Source organism: Xiphophorus maculatus, chromosome 3 (assembly GCF_002775205.1).
Source record: "Xiphophorus maculatus strain JP 163 A chromosome 3, X_maculatus-5.0-male, whole genome shotgun sequence".
NCBI classification, from domain to species: Eukaryota; Metazoa; Chordata; class Actinopteri; order Cyprinodontiformes; family Poeciliidae; genus Xiphophorus; species Xiphophorus maculatus.
In genome coordinates, this window is record NC_036445.1 from 2018718 (window position 1) to 2035982 (window position 17265).

The 17265-nt window shown below is 36.4% G+C and overlaps 1 protein-coding gene across 1 annotated transcript; it reads left to right on the top strand.

The window, feature by feature from the left end:
* Positions 1-299: 299 nt before the first annotated feature.
* On the top strand, positions 300-13344 carry gnl1 (G protein nucleolar 1 (putative)). The gene is made up of 12 exons (XM_005798744.2): positions 300-496; positions 1375-1522; positions 2322-2458; positions 2569-2720; positions 4141-4212; positions 5495-5687; positions 7163-7261; positions 7367-7543; positions 9404-9582; positions 9675-9852; positions 10365-10505; positions 10591-13344. Exons 1-12 carry the CDS (start codon positions 424-426, stop codon positions 10857-10859), a joined length of 1818 nt encoding a protein of 605 aa, XP_005798801.1. The 5' UTR covers positions 300-423; the 3' UTR covers positions 10860-13344.
* The last annotated feature ends 3921 nt before the right edge of the window (positions 13345-17265 follow it).

Genomic DNA, 17265 nt, shown 5'->3' on the forward strand with positions numbered 1-17265 from the left:
TTACAACGACCTTCCATAGTATTTAAGCCAGTCTGCTGGAATGTGCATATTTTTATGAGGTGTTTACAAAGGTGGAATGTACCATTTGAGTACAGGGGGTTTTAATCGTAGTTTTACTAACATATTTTAGGTTTATTTATCAATAATGGAGTATTAGTGATATTTTATTTATTATTTTACAATTCAGTAATATCAACTGTTAAGAAAAAAGTATGATAACACCGCTATTGGTGGTTTTTGCTGTCCATCAATTTGGTTCCGTCCACGGTTCTCCGCAGTCTGCAGTGGATGTTGCGTCACTGAAAAAGTGTAGGAGTCCAGAAACTTCACTCATGTAAAAAACGGCAATTTGAAAGCTGTGTGGTAACGGCACACAGTACAGAGCTATTAAATATATTCATCCGCTTTCCTGCTTTTTGGACTATGCCTCGGAAAAAGCCATTCAGCAACAAGCAGAAGAAGAAACAGCTGCAAGTCAAACGCGAGAGAAAGAGAGGTAACATTTTTTTTTTTTTTTTTTGCTGTTAGCATTAGCATGCTAACGCTAGCGGTTAGCGTCACGGCAGAATTCAGTTTTTGGAAACTGTTCCTCCGTGGTTAAAGGTTTCGTTAATGCATTAAGCTAACACGTGACTCCATACATTTAGTCTGTTATAGGAGCGTGTGTTTGCTCAGACTGCATCACGTCGCGTTTACTGTAACTTACAGTCGAAGTTGAAAGTCAAACTTAAGCCCGTCAGTTTATTACTGAAGCGGTGAATTAACGGCAGACATGAGGGATGCAGCTCACAGTGGAGCACGTTGAGTATGTAAACATCACGGTGGTTTACAAAGCTATGTGTTATGATGTAAGTTTTGCTGTAGGATTGGACATTTAAACTGCCTTTGCGGTTGAATATTATTTAGATTTATAGGGGAATGTCTTGCTGTTTAACATATACCTTTACATCTGATAGATTTACAGGAACTGTTTGAATTGTTTATATTTTTAGTTTTTTTTTGTAAACATACCAGCCCAACGGAAAGCCGAGGTGGTGGCAGGATCATGCTGTGGGGATACTGGTCAGATTGATGGAAAAGAAAAAACTAATTAAAGGCCAGTCCTGGATTAAAAATATACTGAGAACTGCAATGGACCTTAACCAGAGGTTCGGTTTCCAGGTTGCCATTGAATCAGGTTTACAACGTGAAACAGTTCAAGAGTTTATGAATACTTTAAAAGCTTCCCAGTTGTTGACCAGTATGTTGTTTTTATCACTTTTTATTCATGTCTTTTTACGATGCAAACACTCTGAAATGCCTTGTTGTTGAAAAGTGCCATACAAATAAACTTGACTGACTGAGTTTGACCGTGACGCCAACCTGGTCTGATAGGTGACACAGGTTCTGGTCCGAGCAGCCGCAATGCGAGCGTGGAGCGAGGAGGAGAGCGTCAGTCTGACACTTCTGACAGTGAGACCACTGACATCAGAAGAATAAACCAGCAGCCCTTTGGGAGAGATGGCAGATATGATCCAAACAGGTACGCTAATTCAATACAGCTGTTTTATTTGGAAATGAACAAACACTTACATTAAAATAAACGTTTCCGCTGATCTAAGAGGGCATTTATCGTTTTGTTTATCATTTATCATGGTAAATCTTTTATCTTGATTTTGACAAGTCTCGTAATTGTGAGTTTATTCTTGTAATTTCATTTATTTTTTATAAATATATACATACTTACTAATATTCTGTTGTATTTTCTGATTTTAACCTTTCATCTGAAAAATTGTTTGCTATTTTTTTTTTACTTTTTTCTTTTAAATTCATGTGATTCATAATCATGATGACATTTTGATTTATTGTTGTCATGATAAATTCCAATTAATGAGGTTTAAAACCACAAAAACTGTCATTGTCATTTGTGCTGCTTTTTTCCACTGTTTATTCAATAAATATAAATCAATAAGTATAACTAAAACAGAAAACCCAACTAAATAACACAGAAATAAACTACGTGCATTTTGAGGAGACATAAATAATTATTATCGCCACTTTTATAGTTATCACAATAACACCAGAAAGTATTGCGATAAAACTTTTCAGTCCATGTCGCCCTCCCTTACACTCATCTTAATCTGATCTGCTTTAACACTTTAGCAGAAAGAGTGAAACAACAAGAACCAATTGTAATTTATTTTATGATAAGTAATCAGTTTTCACCAGCTTTCTGCTGATCTCATTAAACATGTGGAAAAAGTGGATATTTGATTACACTGTATTTAAGCTTCAGATACTAACAAAAGAAAAATGAAACTTTTTGCTCTTTTTTTTTTAAGGTTTCGACTTCACTTTGAGAAAGAGAGCAGAGAGGAGGTGGAAAGGAGGAAGAAGCTGGCCATGGAGACGGTGCTGAAGCCGGTGTCAGATAAAGAACTAGAAGTCAGCAAAGATGAAATCTACCCTTCAGAGAAAGGTATCATTGTTTTATTTCTTATATTTCTTTAAGGCAACGTAGATGAGCAGAGTGCAGTGAAGGGGTGAGTCACTTCTTTAACCTGCTGAGTTTTAATCTTCCTCCACCAGGTCTCGGCTTCCCGCGTCGGCCGTGTTGGACTTATGAGATGACGCGGGAGAGCCTGCTGAGGAAGGAGGAGAAGTCCTACAGAGACTACCTGGAAGATCTGCACTCCAGAAACCCACCCGGCTCCCTCAGCCACTTTGAGCACAACCTGGAGGTAACATTGTTTCCACGATGGACAAATGTTTAAATTAAAGTCTGCCACTTGCTTTTATAACAGCAGTAAAAATTCTGCAAAGTACGGCTGTTTTAAACAATTACTTTAGTAATTGAGTCATCTATCAATTATTCTGATAATTAATCGAGTAATTGAATAAAAAATGGGATAAAATAAAAATATTGGTAAATTCTACCATAACAGTGGTTTTACTATCAGACATCAATATCGGCCCAAATTTTCATATTTGCATTTGTCAACAACTCGTTTTATTGCACAACACAAATAATCACCAGGCCGGAACACGGTGCGCTAAATAATAAAATATAATTTAACAAACTTTCGAGGCAGGTAATTTTCCTCGAGGAATTTTAACAATCGAGGTATGTGAATCATTCAAGGAATCGTTTCAGGCCTAATACAAAGTCTAATTTGTTCAGTGTGTTCCAGTGCTGCCTGAATGAAGTTGGAATTTTTTTTTAAAGTCATCCTTTTTTGCTTTGTTTTTTCTTTTTACACTAAAGACCATCAGATATACTGGTTTATACAATCTAGACCAGTAAAAGTTCACAACCTTTTTTATAAAGTCAACAGAAACTCTCATAACTTTGATTATACTGCAGCTGTGGTCAGATGAAAAGCTGTAACTTCCTTTACGTCCACTTATAAATTGGCATTACTTTCTATTTGCAATATCTGCACCTAAATATGTAACATTTAAACCTCAGTGTTCACCTGAGCGACTGGAGATGCAACAGTAAAGCCAAGAAGGAAGAGTAAAGTACTGCAATACAGACTGCTACAGGAGATTCTTCTACAGTAAATCTGAAGAATATTACATTTAATGTCCCTCAGGGGTTGATAAAGTATTTTTGGATTTGAATTTGAATTTAATCATCCAAACCATCATTGCTCAGTCTACTTCTACAAATAGTTTTCTTTTTCTTTCCAAATATTTTTCATTTCCAGCAGCTTTCACACACTGATTAACTTTGTGAAACCTTATCAACAGGTGGAATAAGTCGATATGAAGAATTGATAGAAAACAGCTGCATATTAATGCATCTAACAGTTATGGATCAATATTAAGTTTCATTTAGACATACCTCATTTATCTTCGCATGCTGATATTTGAGTTATCAGCATGGCATTTTCATCTACTGTAGTTTATTTCACTGGATACAGTTAAAAGCTGAGCACGGTGGGACAACACAAGCAAAGCTTTAAATTATATCTGCTAAATCTTTGCAACACAGGGTCACATTGTTGTCACTTCAGCTACCTTTCATTTTAGTAGAATTATTTAACTATATGTAGATATTTTCCCTTGAATTCGAAAGCAGATGAAGAGCAATTCAGAAAGTTACCAGCGTTACTGTTTATGATTGTTGTTAAATCTTTATTTTCCTTTTCATTTCAGACTTGGAGACAGCTGTGGAGAGTATTGGAAATGTCTGATATCATCCTTCTTATTGTTGATATACGACACCCGGTAGGTGAACCTATCATCAGTGAGGTTGTCATAATGGATCAGGCCACTAGGGGGAGTCACTGTCAAGAATCAACAAAAGCCCAGAATAATATTTTCACTTCATTTATCGTTCATATTTACCAATTACTATTATTATTGTTTTATTAAACAACTCTTGCTAGATGAAAGCTTAATCATTTGTTCTGGGAATGTCAACACAAAAACTAAACTGAGAAAATATTTCAACTATTACAAAAATAAATATATGAATGTGGAGGAAATAATCAGTTGATGATTTGGTGCTGTTACCTCAGACAAACTGAAATGAGCTATATTGTTGATTTTAATTAACTGTCTCTTGCAATTGAATCAACTTTAAAAAAAAAACACTGGCAGGGTTTTTTACACATGGCATTAAAAATGTGAAATTGTAATATTTTCTGTAGCTTTATAAGTTAAAAAAGCAACAAAGGATAAATAATTATGTCTCCACACCTCGTCCACACTCTGGTTGTCCAAAAGTTAAAACCATTCTTTGTCCGTCTCTGTGTTTGCTAATTCGTCCATTGAACCGTCTAACCTGTAGCCCCTAATAACTCTGGCTTAAGATGATGTTTTAAATATTTTAAATATAAATTTAGTAATGAATGGTGGGTTTACCTGTTTTTTTTCATGTTTTAGTAGATTTTCTACAACAGAATGACAATAAAAATACTCGTGATATTGTTTTAGATCTATTTTTTTGTCATTAAGTTGGAAAATTGTTTTTCATTTTCTATAAATTTCATTATACCTCATAAAAAAACATATCCACCATTTTTAAGTGTTATGGTATTTTTTTTACAACCTAAAAAGAGATTAGATGATGACAAACTTCCTGAAGTAAATGTGTAAAAAAATTATACGTTATTGTTTTTTGAGGAGGTTATGTAACATTCACAGCTAAAAAAAAAACAACTTCTTTTTCTGGATTTACAGAAAATATTGCTCTTAAGATTGTAAAGTTGCAGACCTCTGACCTAGTTTTTTATTTCTTTTCCTTTATCACCTCCTTCCTCCTTTCCATCCCAGCTGTAATCTTTTTGTGTTTTATCTGAAATATCTTCATAATAAAATTCATATGTATCCTTTTAAAACGTGAAAAAACTACTTGGAACTTTGCAAATTATGGCTATTGACTCTTAAACTTACTGCTGTTTTTAAATATATTACCTAAACATTTGCTTTCACACAACTCTCCATCTTCCAGTTAGTATTGATAGGACTGAATGATTTATTAAATGTGTCTTTCTGTGTCCACCAGGTGCTGCAGTTTCCTCCAGATCTGTACCGTTACATCACAGTGGATCTCCACAAGCAGGTGATCCTGGTGTTGAACAAAGCAGACCTGTGTCCTCCGCCACTGGTGATCGCCTGGAAACACTACATGGCCTCCCAGTTTCCCCACCTGGAGATGGTCTGCTTCACGTCCCATCCTGGACAATCCTACAACACAGGTCAGGAGGCTACAGTAACAGAGGCCTTGTTGAAAAGGCTAGCATAGTTATCTTGAATAAATAAAAACGTAACAAATATAGAAAAACTACAACTAACTGCGTTTATAAAACTTAAACATACTTAAGTTACAGATATTACATCCTTTGTTTTTGTGTTTACGGATCGATTTATTTGCCGTTAAACCAATTTGAAATTGAGTTATATATACAATTTCCCCCCCACAAGCAGTTTACGTCAGCTGACAGCAAATTACGGCACTCTAAACTCCTCTTGGCAGCACTTAGCTAGTCTGCAAAATGGCAAAAGTTTGGAGAAAACGCCAGAGTCAGATGTTGTTCAACAGTAACTAAATGCATTTTTTGACAATCGTAACTTCTGTTTAGTATTCATTTGTATAAATAATCTCAATATAATACTTTGACCTTTTTGAGTTCTGCACCTAGAAATTAGCCAAAGTATGAATAAACTAAAAATACTGCTATACCTAATAAAACTAAACTAAAATTAAACAATATTTAACTAATGATCACCAGAGTTTGGCAGTAACTAGTTACAGTTTCTAACTGTAGTAACTGTATCTACAGTTGCTACGGTAACGGTAGCTGCACTACAGTTGCAGTAATACTTTTACTCAAGAGAAAATTTACTTTTAGTAAAAGTTATTCATTTACTTAAGTAACTTTTAGGAAAGAAAACGCACTTCTAGGAGTATTTCCACTACGCTGTACTTTTCACTTTTACTTGAGTAATTTTATTATGAAGTATCATTACTCTAACTTCAGGTTTTGTTTACTTTATATTTTAGTCTGTCTGATGATGTAATTTTTAAATAATAAATGATCAGTTACTCAGTACTTGAGTAGGCTTTTCACCAAATACTTTTTTTAAAAACTCTTACTCAAGTAATTTCTTAAATGGATACTTTTCACTTGAGTAATTTTATTATGAAGTATTGTTACTCTTTTCTTGAGTAAAATAACTTCACTGAATAACAAACCAGCTCGTTTTAACCAAAAATACATCATAAGTTTTATACAGATGAAATTGATTTGGAAATATTTTTCTTTTGCCTGATTATTTATTTGAATTATTTTCATTTTCATCTTTAAAATGCCAACATTTCCACATAACTTTATATTTAATTTCCTCTGATGTTGCAATGTTTAGATTTTAAATGATCTTTTAACTTGAGTAATTTCTTGGAGGCCACTTTTTACTTTTACTTGAGTAAAAATATGTTAAAATAGTGCGACTTATCTATAGTTTTTGGTTACTCTTCCCAAAGTTACAATCACAAATAAAAACTAGCAAACACACTTAAAACTAACTTAATTAGACAAACAAAAAGCCACAAAGAAATAAAACTAATCTATAATGAAAAACCCAAAATTGTAATAACCGTGTTTGTTGTTTTGAAGAGTTAATTATTACTTTTTATTCTCTCACACCTGTTGTCATTATGTTTCTCTAAAAGTGTTGCAGAAGAAGAGGATGAGAAAAAAGGCTGACTGGAGTCGGGCCGGAGGTCTTATCGATATCTTTAAGGCTTGCCAAGAGATCACAGCCGGAAAAGGTGAGAGGAAGAGTTTTTACGTTCTTCATCTTTACCTCAACAACTGATGCTTCATCGTAACAAGTCACCCTCTCAAAATGTCTCCCTGCAACCTCCTTTTCTCAGTTGACCTGTCCAGCTGGGAGCACAAGATCCAGAGAGACGCTGCTGCGGAGCGGCTGGACGGAGAGCCGCAGGACGAAGGAGCTGAATCGGTTCTGGTGGAGCATCAAAGTGACAGCGCTCTGGAGATGAGCAACCAGGAGCTCTACAAAGACGGAGTCCTCACTCTGGGCTGCATAGGTGAGTTTTATTACAAAACTTTAAAAAAATTTAACTAGATTTGTCAGTGGTGGAGATTTTCATTCATTCCAGACAGAAGTAGTAATTGCTTACTTACATTTAAGTATGTAAACACTTAGGATATTATAGATTTACATTAAAATGCAATCATATTAAGATTCAAATTCAATAAATTAGAATATTATTAAAAAGCCCATTTAATTGAAACATATTATATAGATTAATTCCACACAGATGGATGTTTGAAAACCTTTACTTCTGTTAATTATGAGGATTTTCCTCTTACAGGAAGGTCTGTCACCAGACGTTCTTGCAATAAATGATAATATTGTTGTTTTAAGACCATTTTCAACTATTTACCATTTATATAATTTTAATGGCAAAATAATCCAAGAGCACATTCTCAAATATCAATTAACTTTATTTTTAATTTTAAAATTAAAGTAAAACTAAAAACTAAAGTAAAGATAAATGCTAATTTTAATAAACATTTACCACTAGAATGTGGTAAATGTTTATTTTATTATATTGGTTTTTTGACTGGACCTGGAAGACATTTTAAAATATCCAAAATTAATAAACAAAACAACAAAACCAAAAATATAAAATGCTAAAGTCTCTGTAAACAAAATTATCCTTCAAAAATGGGCTGGTTGAGACCAAAGAAGACATTTGTCATCCAGAGAAAAATTATAAATTGTCCAAATGGAAATTATTGAGTCCACTTTAATTTATCATGCGATTAATTGATTTATTGCTTGCTGTGACCGATGTAATGAAAACATGACATTCAAAAGTAAAATATCACATCAGAACATTAAAAAAAACATCTCTAATACAGAAATGCAGGCTTCATGAAAGTTATGCTTAATAAATAAGGTCCACATGATTTTCTGCAGTAGTTAAAATAACGTACCCAAATTTGGGGCGTGCTGTGGTGGCGCAGTGGGTTAGCACCTTTTGGAGGCCTTAGTCCTCAACGCGGACGTCGCGGGTTCGACTCCCGGTCCCGACGACCTTACCGCATGTCTTCCCCCCTCTCCTCACCCTCCTTCCTGTCTGCCTACTGTCGAAAACAATAGGCAGTCTTATTGGAATCCATAGGGGGGCCCAGAAGAAAATCTTTGGGAATCACTGCATTACATAATATATATAAACCTACTAGAAATATCATAAATAAGGCTCCAAACTTGTGGAAATCATTGCTCCACCAGTGGACATTACATTTTCAAATATTGATGGAGCTGAGCTAAACCACAGCAAATTGACAGATGTTTCAGTAAAAAATACTTAAGCATTCTGGCTTTGGCACAGTATGGTACCATTTACAAATCTGGGATTTTCCTGTGTTTTTACTTATTAAAATTAATAATCTTATTCTTGCATGTCTGAAATAGCTTGTTTTGATAAATAAATACCCTCATTTATTTTTTAGCCAAATATAATAATAATAAAACAATAAAAAATGTTATATCTGACTCCAATTGAAGAGTATTTTTTAAATTCAGTCTAAAAAAAACCTAAAACAAAACATTACAACAAATGTAGCCATATTTTATTGAAAAACAAAATGAAACCACCAAAATGAATTTCTTTTTTGGCACTACCAGAGCTCCATACAGTGTCTTTTTGTTGTTGAAGCTATTGTTGTGTTTACATCTGCTGTACTGGTGCACAATTACCAAATACATTTGTAATTCAGTACATTTATGTCTTTGTTTTTAAAAAAAAGAAAAGTTTGATGTCTGTATCAGATCGATGTCGACCGATAATAAATCTCAGATATCGGTATCAAAAGTAAGATAAAAGTGTATCTGTGCATCCCTAAATCCTAACCTGTGGTTGGATTTATTTTCCCAGGTTTTCCTAATGTTGGTAAATCCTCTGTAATAAACAGTCTAGTGGGGAGGAAAGTAGTGAGCGTCTCTCGAACGCCGGGTCACACCAAGTACTTCCAGACCTACTACCTCACCCCGACGGTCAAACTCTGCGACTGCCCCGGCCTCGTCTTCCCCTCCCGCGTCAACAAGCAGCTACAGGTACGGCTCATCATGTCTGAGTTTAAAGCTTCTTATAATCTAAGACATGTTAAATATCTGACTCTCTAAATCATCTGGGTGTGTCTCCTCAGATTCTAGCGGGCATTTACCCGGTAGCCCAGCTGCAAGAGCCGTACACATCAGTCGGTTACCTGTGCGAGAGAACGCCTTACCTTTCTGTGCTGAAGCTCAAACATCCCAGTTTGCAAGAGAAAGAATCCCAGCAGAGCGTGGAGGAGCCCAGTTGGACCGCCTGGGATGTGTGTGAAGGTGAGATGACGTTTAATCCGCCGGCAGGCTGATGCTAAACTTCCATGCTAATCCATTTAGCATGGATATTAAATCCATGCTAAACTTTAATGTACGTGTTTGTAGCTGATATTAAGATGCTAACACTGGGAATGTCTTCTGACATGGATTTGGTGGACTGTGGTCTTTTCCTGTTCAAAGGAAATCATTTCTTTCTACTCTTGCCGCTGGTTTTACTTTGCTTATTATGAAGGATTGATTCCAAGTTAATAACCCGATCCAGTTGGATCGCAGAAAACTCAGGTTTTTAAGAAAATGGCCGCATATCAGTTAATCAGTTAGATCGATCAACTTTAACTCAATCGATAACTTACTTCCCTAGTCGGAAGGTTTTAATGTTAGCCTTAATCTTTTCAAGGAAACAGACGACAGGAAGTTTGCAAACATCCATTAATTATGAATAATATCAGACGTTGTAATGACTCCCCTCAGAGCTCTGGCTAAAGATCTCACTCTGTCTTTGTGTTTCTCAGCTTGGGCAGAAAGGAGAGGCTATAAGACGGCGAAAGCGGCACGCAACGATGTTTATCGTGCAGCCAACAGTCTGCTGAGGCTGGCGATTGATGGCAGGCTCTGTCTCTGTCTCAGACCGCCTGGCTACAGCTGCCTCAAAGGTACGACTACTCATTTCAGAAGATCTTGGAGGGTTACATTTCTGCTGGATTTAACATCTTTTTGGGGATTATTCCCGGCTAACAGAGCACTGGGAAAATCATCCAGACCTGCCTGAGATTATGGCTCTTCAGGGGAGAGGAGCAGAGGAGGAGGGAAGTGCAGAGCGGGAAGACGAGGAGGACGGAGAATCCAGCTCCGAGCCTGAGGAGGAGAGAGACAGGGATGCTGACGACGACGAGGACGGTGATGATGAAGATGAGGGGTTTGGACATCGGGGGTGGAGTGACGACAAGCCGTCATCAGGCTTCACTGTCAACATGTACAACGTTCTGCGGGAAAATGACTGTGAGTGAAACTACAGGAAGAGGAAAGCAGAAAATAAACAGCTCCTACTAGGGGTGCACCGATTGTGATTTTGGCCGATGCTGATTCTTTTTTTTTGTCTGTAATGTTGTTTGCTAAATATAGCAAGAAAGTTGCAGAGTAGTGCATACATGACAAACTCGGCTCTGTCACATTCAAGTATCGGCCGATCTCCGATCCCCCAAAATGAAGGACTGATTTATCATGTTGGTGCACCCCTAGCTCCTACGCTTCCCAGGCTGCTTCAGTTCACCTCTCATTCCTTCTTCCTCCTTAAACCTGCATTCCTTCTCAGGTTCTGTTCTCATAAAATTCTCCTTTGCACATTAACAGAATCAGCTTTTCTTCCAGTTATTTTCCTTCCCGTTTATCCTCCAGAGCGTATTTATGTTTCCCATGCTGTGCCTCCGCTCGTTCATCCCCACGACTCCATCCTCTCTTTCTCATTTTGCATGTAGTTCTCCGAGACAAACGAGCAAAATAAATTCCCTGAGCCTGCAGCTGGTTTTCAACGTTTTCATCAGAAAGTGACCTCATAGCTGGAACGCCAAAGTTCAGAAAAAAAAAAAACGATGAAACGGTTCAGACACTCTGCTAATGTGAAGCCAGTCGCTGGAGCTGCTTCTTTAGCGGCTCTAAATCATCGATGTGGAGCGTAACTTCTTGGTTGATGGGTGTGGGGCTGAAAATTGGAGATGCTAACCCACAAAACAAGAACTGACAAAACCAACTCTTCACAGTTTTGCAGCTAAATGTTTCACAACTCTGTCAGTAGATCATTAATCTGCAGCAGGGCTTTAATTTGGATGAAGCTGGTTGTGAAAATAACTAGGATTTAGTTGAAACTGGGGGAGTGAAATGTATCAACTCCTGTTCTGAAGGAATTAAACATGTAGTGTTTTAACTACTGCAAATGTCCTTTAGATGCTGACAAATTTCCAGTAATTAGTCCATGTTGAGTGAAACTGAGTGAGTAAAAAATGTGTTATGAAGAGACGTTTTGGCATTTTGAACATAGTCGTTATTCCTTTCTTGCCCTCTTGTTTTCATATCATCCATCTTGAAGACTGGAGAAAGCCTTATTTTCTCAAATACTAAAAAAAACAGACTATTTATACAATTTACCACTAAATCTAGTTTTTTAAAGTTGAGGTTGTGAGGCAAACGGATCAAATCACTCCCAATAAACCCTCATCTGTTGATGTTTGGCTGGTAGCTGCTGTGTCGGTGTTCACACTCCCACCTTCACCTGGATGTGGAAATTTAAAACTTTTCCTCCAACTACATAGAAATAGAAGCTGATCACTACAAATTGCAGTTCATCCATCATGGATGAGGACGCATTTTATCAGAGATTATTTCAAAATGAGAGACGTTTCTGTCTCTTGTTGTCGTTATCTGGTGTTTTCTGGTCGCTGCTGTCAGATACGGTCGTTTTGTAGTTTTTATTCGGTACCATGAGGGGGGTAAATAAAGTTCATAACAGTGTGGTTGAGTTTGATTTTAGTATTTTATTGATCTGAATGAGTGAGGAAAATAGTTTCAGACTTTGTTTCCAATCCTGTTTTCACAATATTATGTCCTTTTATTTATTATTTTTGGTTTCTTCCTTTTGTCCCAGTTTACGTTTATATCTGACGTATGTCCTTTATTTTTTCCTCTGTATTTCCTTCCTTTCCTCTTAGGGTCCTTCATTCCTTCTTTCCTTTATTACTTAGTGTATTACTTTCCTTCTTCATTCGTTCTTCTTTCTTGGTGTCCTTCATTCATGTTTTCCTTCCCTCATAGTGCCTTTCCTTCCTTATTTCATTTTCTTGTGTCCTTCCTCTTTTCCTCCCCTCTTTGCATCCTTCATTCCTTTGCTTTTTGTGTCCTTACTTACCTCTTAATGTCCTACCTTGTTTCCTTTCCTTTGTGTCCTTACTTGTTCCTTTCCCTCCTTCCTTCATTCCTTCCCTCTTAGCATCCTTCCTCTTCTAAGTGTATTGCCTTCCTTCTTTCCATCTTTTAGCTCATAATGTGCTACATTCCTTCCTTCCTTCCTTCATTACTTTCCTTTCTGTGCCCCACATTCCTTCCTTTCCTCTTAGTTTCCTTCCTTCCTCCCTTGGCTTGTCCAGATGTTAAAACCTGAGCGTTGTAGAAAAATCTGCCATAGATTACTGGGGGGAAATTATTAATATTCATTTTCAAATTAAACATGAAGGACTGAGAACTGTTTGGTTTTTACATCAAAAGTGAGTGAGATCTCTGAATGAACACAGAAACATAACACTACAGCTTGAAGTAGAAAAGTTTTGGTTTGGTTTTTGTAGAACTTTCTGTTTCTGAACATGAAACGCATCAGGAGTGTGCTGTGAGATTAAAGAAAAGGCTTGAGGTGCATTCAGGCTATTTTCTGAATTATTTCATTTCTAGTTCGCCTTATGACAACTGGACTGCTTCCTGCAATTAAAAAAAAACCTCAAAAACCCACCTGTGTCAGTGTTTCCTTTTTTTCTGTAACATCTGAAGAATATTTGCTGTTACTGTTCAGACAGATCATCCTACAGCTGCTCTCATATACTATATTTTTAATTTAAAAACACATAATTGGGTATTTTATTTAATAGTTTAAAGATCCAACTTTCACAAGTCTGAAGGAAGTATTTACACCCCTGGTGAGATCAGAAGAAAACAAAATTAACTCTGTGGCCTACATGTAAAAAAACCATGTCTTAGAAACCTGAAGCATCATTCACACGAAAAACGAAGGTGGAAGCATCTTGTTGTGAGGAAATGTTTGCTAATTACATCCTGGTAGAGGATGCAAAAGAGCTGAAACTAACAGCATATTGTGGTTCAGCAGGTCTGATTTTTTTTAAAGACATTTTAAATAAACAGAAATATCCTACTTCATAGTTTCACTTTACTTTGTGTTTAACTGTAACATAAAACCCAACAATATTCATTGTAGTTTATATTTTATTGAATATTACTAAAAGGTGCTTTGTAATCATATGTAGACTAGTATATTAATAGGGACTTATTAAGCAAAATTCATATTTTTCACATTTTTATGCTTCCATTTTGGTTTCTACTGCTTCCTATAACAGCCCAAGCTCCTAAAACAGAAAACATCCAACCATTTTTCGGCAACGTCTTTTGGTAAAACGAGCCGTTACAAAAATCAACGGTCACTGCCCGTTACCTAGCAACTCCATCGAAGCCCGGCCCATCACCTAGCAACCCATTAGCTCCACCATGTTTTTAATGGCTGCTGGGAAAGACAGGTGTTTTGTTATTGGCTTACCATTCAAAAACCACTTGCTACATTCAAGACATTCAACAGGCTCCTGTGTGTGTTTGCTGTTTGTTCTTTGGAGAGACTGTGCTGAAATGTCAATTTCCACCCAGGGGATTAATAAAGTATATTCATTCACTTTATTATGCTTTTCAAAGATGTATGGTTGCATAATTGCCCATTTGTATGCAGCCATTTCCACGTGCGAGTGTAAACGTTGAGTTGGGGGCGTGGCCAGCGGCAGCTAATTTTTATTTAAAGTGACAGGACACCTTAAAACAGCTCATTCTGAAAGGAGCTCACAAGTAGCAGTGATTACTAGACTGAAATCCGTAGGTTGGGCAGGTAAGTAGCTTTTGTGCTGTTTAACACTTGGAGAAAAGTGATTAGTTTTAAAGGACTGTTCCATATGAATTTGCATACAGGTTGTTCTTACATCCAGTAGCTTATTGGTGCTATGGTTTGGTGGTGTATTAAAACTAGCATTGTCAGGTATCATACTAGCAAAAACCAACATAATATTGATACCCTTTAAGCTAATACCATTTTATCTAACTTGAGCTTTTACATTTTTTGTACTGCATGTATTATATTTGAGGTCACCATGCTGCTGCTAGCCTAGATGCTTCAATTAATATTTTAGCTAGCTTCAGGTTTTTACCTAGTTTTAGCTTTTTTTTCACTGCATAGAGTATGTATCATGCTAGTGCTAGCCTTGGTGCTAGCATTACTTTTTTAGCTAATTTTTGATTTTGCATTTTGACATTCCTTCTATTATGTTACTGTAGTCAACATGCAAGTGCTAGCCTAGATTTGATCATTAGTGTTTTAGCTTCTTGGCTTATTTCACCTTATAAACTGTTGTAATCTTCAAATTTAGCTCTGTAAGCAGGCCATAGACCTATCCTAACCTGGTCAAGGAAGCATAATTAGTCAACTTTAATGAGTTTTCATGTTTTCTTGAATGTGGAGTGTTGCTTTTTGAGACCATTTAGCCTACTTCATGCTGCCCACAGGTTCTATATAAGTATCTTTTTATTATTTGAATAGTACAAATGAAAGTAAATGTAGTTAATCTGAGTTAATTAATGATTTAATGAGAAGGAAAATTACATTTACACACAAGTCAAGGTTGGTTTGAGTACCTTTAACAAAATAAATCATAATTTTGCATTTACTCTGGTTAACTCTCTGCAGGCCCACTGTTTCTCAGATCTGTATATTTAATTTTTCCTTCTCGTTCTCACTCTCTTTGGGAATATTTTCCTCTAAAGTTGAACTTCAAATGAAGTTCTCCAGATTGAGCAAGTTTCTGGTATCGCAGCGTGAGTGGAAATGACTCCCTCTGCAGGGGTCAGTGAGGCAGAGATGGGTTTGGTTTGTAGAGGACTACTAGATTAACTTGCACAGGAGGTGCACACAGCTAGGCACACTTTTTAATATTATGACCCACGGTATGAATACTGCATATACTGTGGTCTGTATTAATCAAAATGGAGGGTAACATTTGAAGATTTGTGAATTTCATTATAAAAGAATCACCCGGAGGCAACGCTGGTGTGTGATTTACATTTCCAAGGCTCAATAAGACCAAACAACAATTGCTTTTATAGATGCTGCACTAAAGCTTTTATTGCAGTGATGCTTATTTCTCAAAACATTTGGTTTTTGTTTCTAATATGCCTTAAACACACAATAAGACATAACTCCATAAAGTCCACTCCTTGCAGCTGTGAAGCATGTGGAAAACATTACCACCTTTCCCAACTTCCAATAAGACAATTTCCACGTAATCCGACAACATTTTCAGACCTCGCCTTCAGATTTATGTTTCATTTGAATCCTGTCTGTCTCTGCCATCGCAGATCAACCGTATTTTTAAAAAAAATTATCTCAGTATTTGCCAAACAGTTTCCACTCTTGACGCCTCTCCAGTGTCGAGCGTAAATCTGGCCGCGGCTCATTATCTCATTAGGTTCAGCACGACCCGCTGGGCACTGCTCATGAGCAAACTGATTACAATCACAACCGACTGCTTCCACAGCCATTATTACATACAGATGGGAGTGGGTGGAAAACCCCACTCATCCCGCGTCATTCGGATTCGGTGCCAACTTGTATGTCACTTGGAGAGGCTGAATGAACTCTGAGGGGGGAAACGAGAAATCATCTGGAATTATTTCCGATCCACGGGCGGAGCAATGAGCTGCTTAATTTCCCCAGTCATATATTTCTTACTATATTGTGGCCTTCAGACCAGAAAGTCAGTAATTACAGCCAGACAAAGACCCCAGATTTACTGGGGCGAAATGCCGTAAATTTTAAATCTGTTAATTAAATTCTGCTGCTCTCAATCACTCTGCGACCACGCCATTAAAACTCATGTGGTTTTAATTTGATCGCTCCCCCTCTTTTATTTTGGACAGCTTTCAGAGAAATTTTCTGAAGTACTTCAAAATTGGTTTGCACAGAAATTAAACGGCTTTATATTTATATATATATATATATATATATATATATATATATAGATATATATAAACAATAAGTGAGAATGAGTTTGGCTTTGGGGTAAGCAGACATTTAATTTGCATTGTTCACCAACATTATCACAGAAATACAATAAATTGAATTAAAAGAGGAATACTAGATTAAAATTACATTTGATACAATAAATCATAATTTGTTGGTTTCAACATTACAGGTTGTAAAATAAGCAACAGTTTGTACATTTTTATGATGAAACACCAGAGCATAAACACGTTGAATGGTTATATTTTGTATTTTTGCAGTGAGTGATTGATGAATATTTTAACCTACTTCATGCTGTCAGAAAGGTGCCATTAACCAACCTCTTGACTCTACAGGCCTACCAGTTATCAACTGTACACTGCAAAAACACAAAATCTAACCAACTATTTTTTTGTTTAGTTTCTAGTGCAAATATTTTAGTACTCTTAGAATAAGACAAAGTCTAACTTACAAGTGACTTATAAGATGTAAAAGCTTGTTTTAAGTCAATAATCCCTTAATGCTGATAAAACATAATGAGTTCCACTAGCAGATTATTAAACTTATAACATGTGAAAAATGTCTTGCTATCAGTGAAATTATCT

Excerpts from the sequence above, each read along its gene's own strand:
- gnl1 (XM_005798744.2), top strand. The coding sequence starts at position 424 with ATGCCTCGGAAAAAGCCATTCAGCAACAAGCAGAAGAAGAAACAGCTG. Across the intron at positions 2,459-2,568 it reads AATCTACCCTTCAGAGAAAG|GTCTCGGCTTCCCGCGTCGG; the intron begins GTATCATTGTTT and ends TTCCTCCACCAG. Across the intron at positions 10,506-10,590 it reads TGGCTACAGCTGCCTCAAAG|AGCACTGGGAAAATCATCCA; the intron begins GTACGACTACTC and ends CCCGGCTAACAG.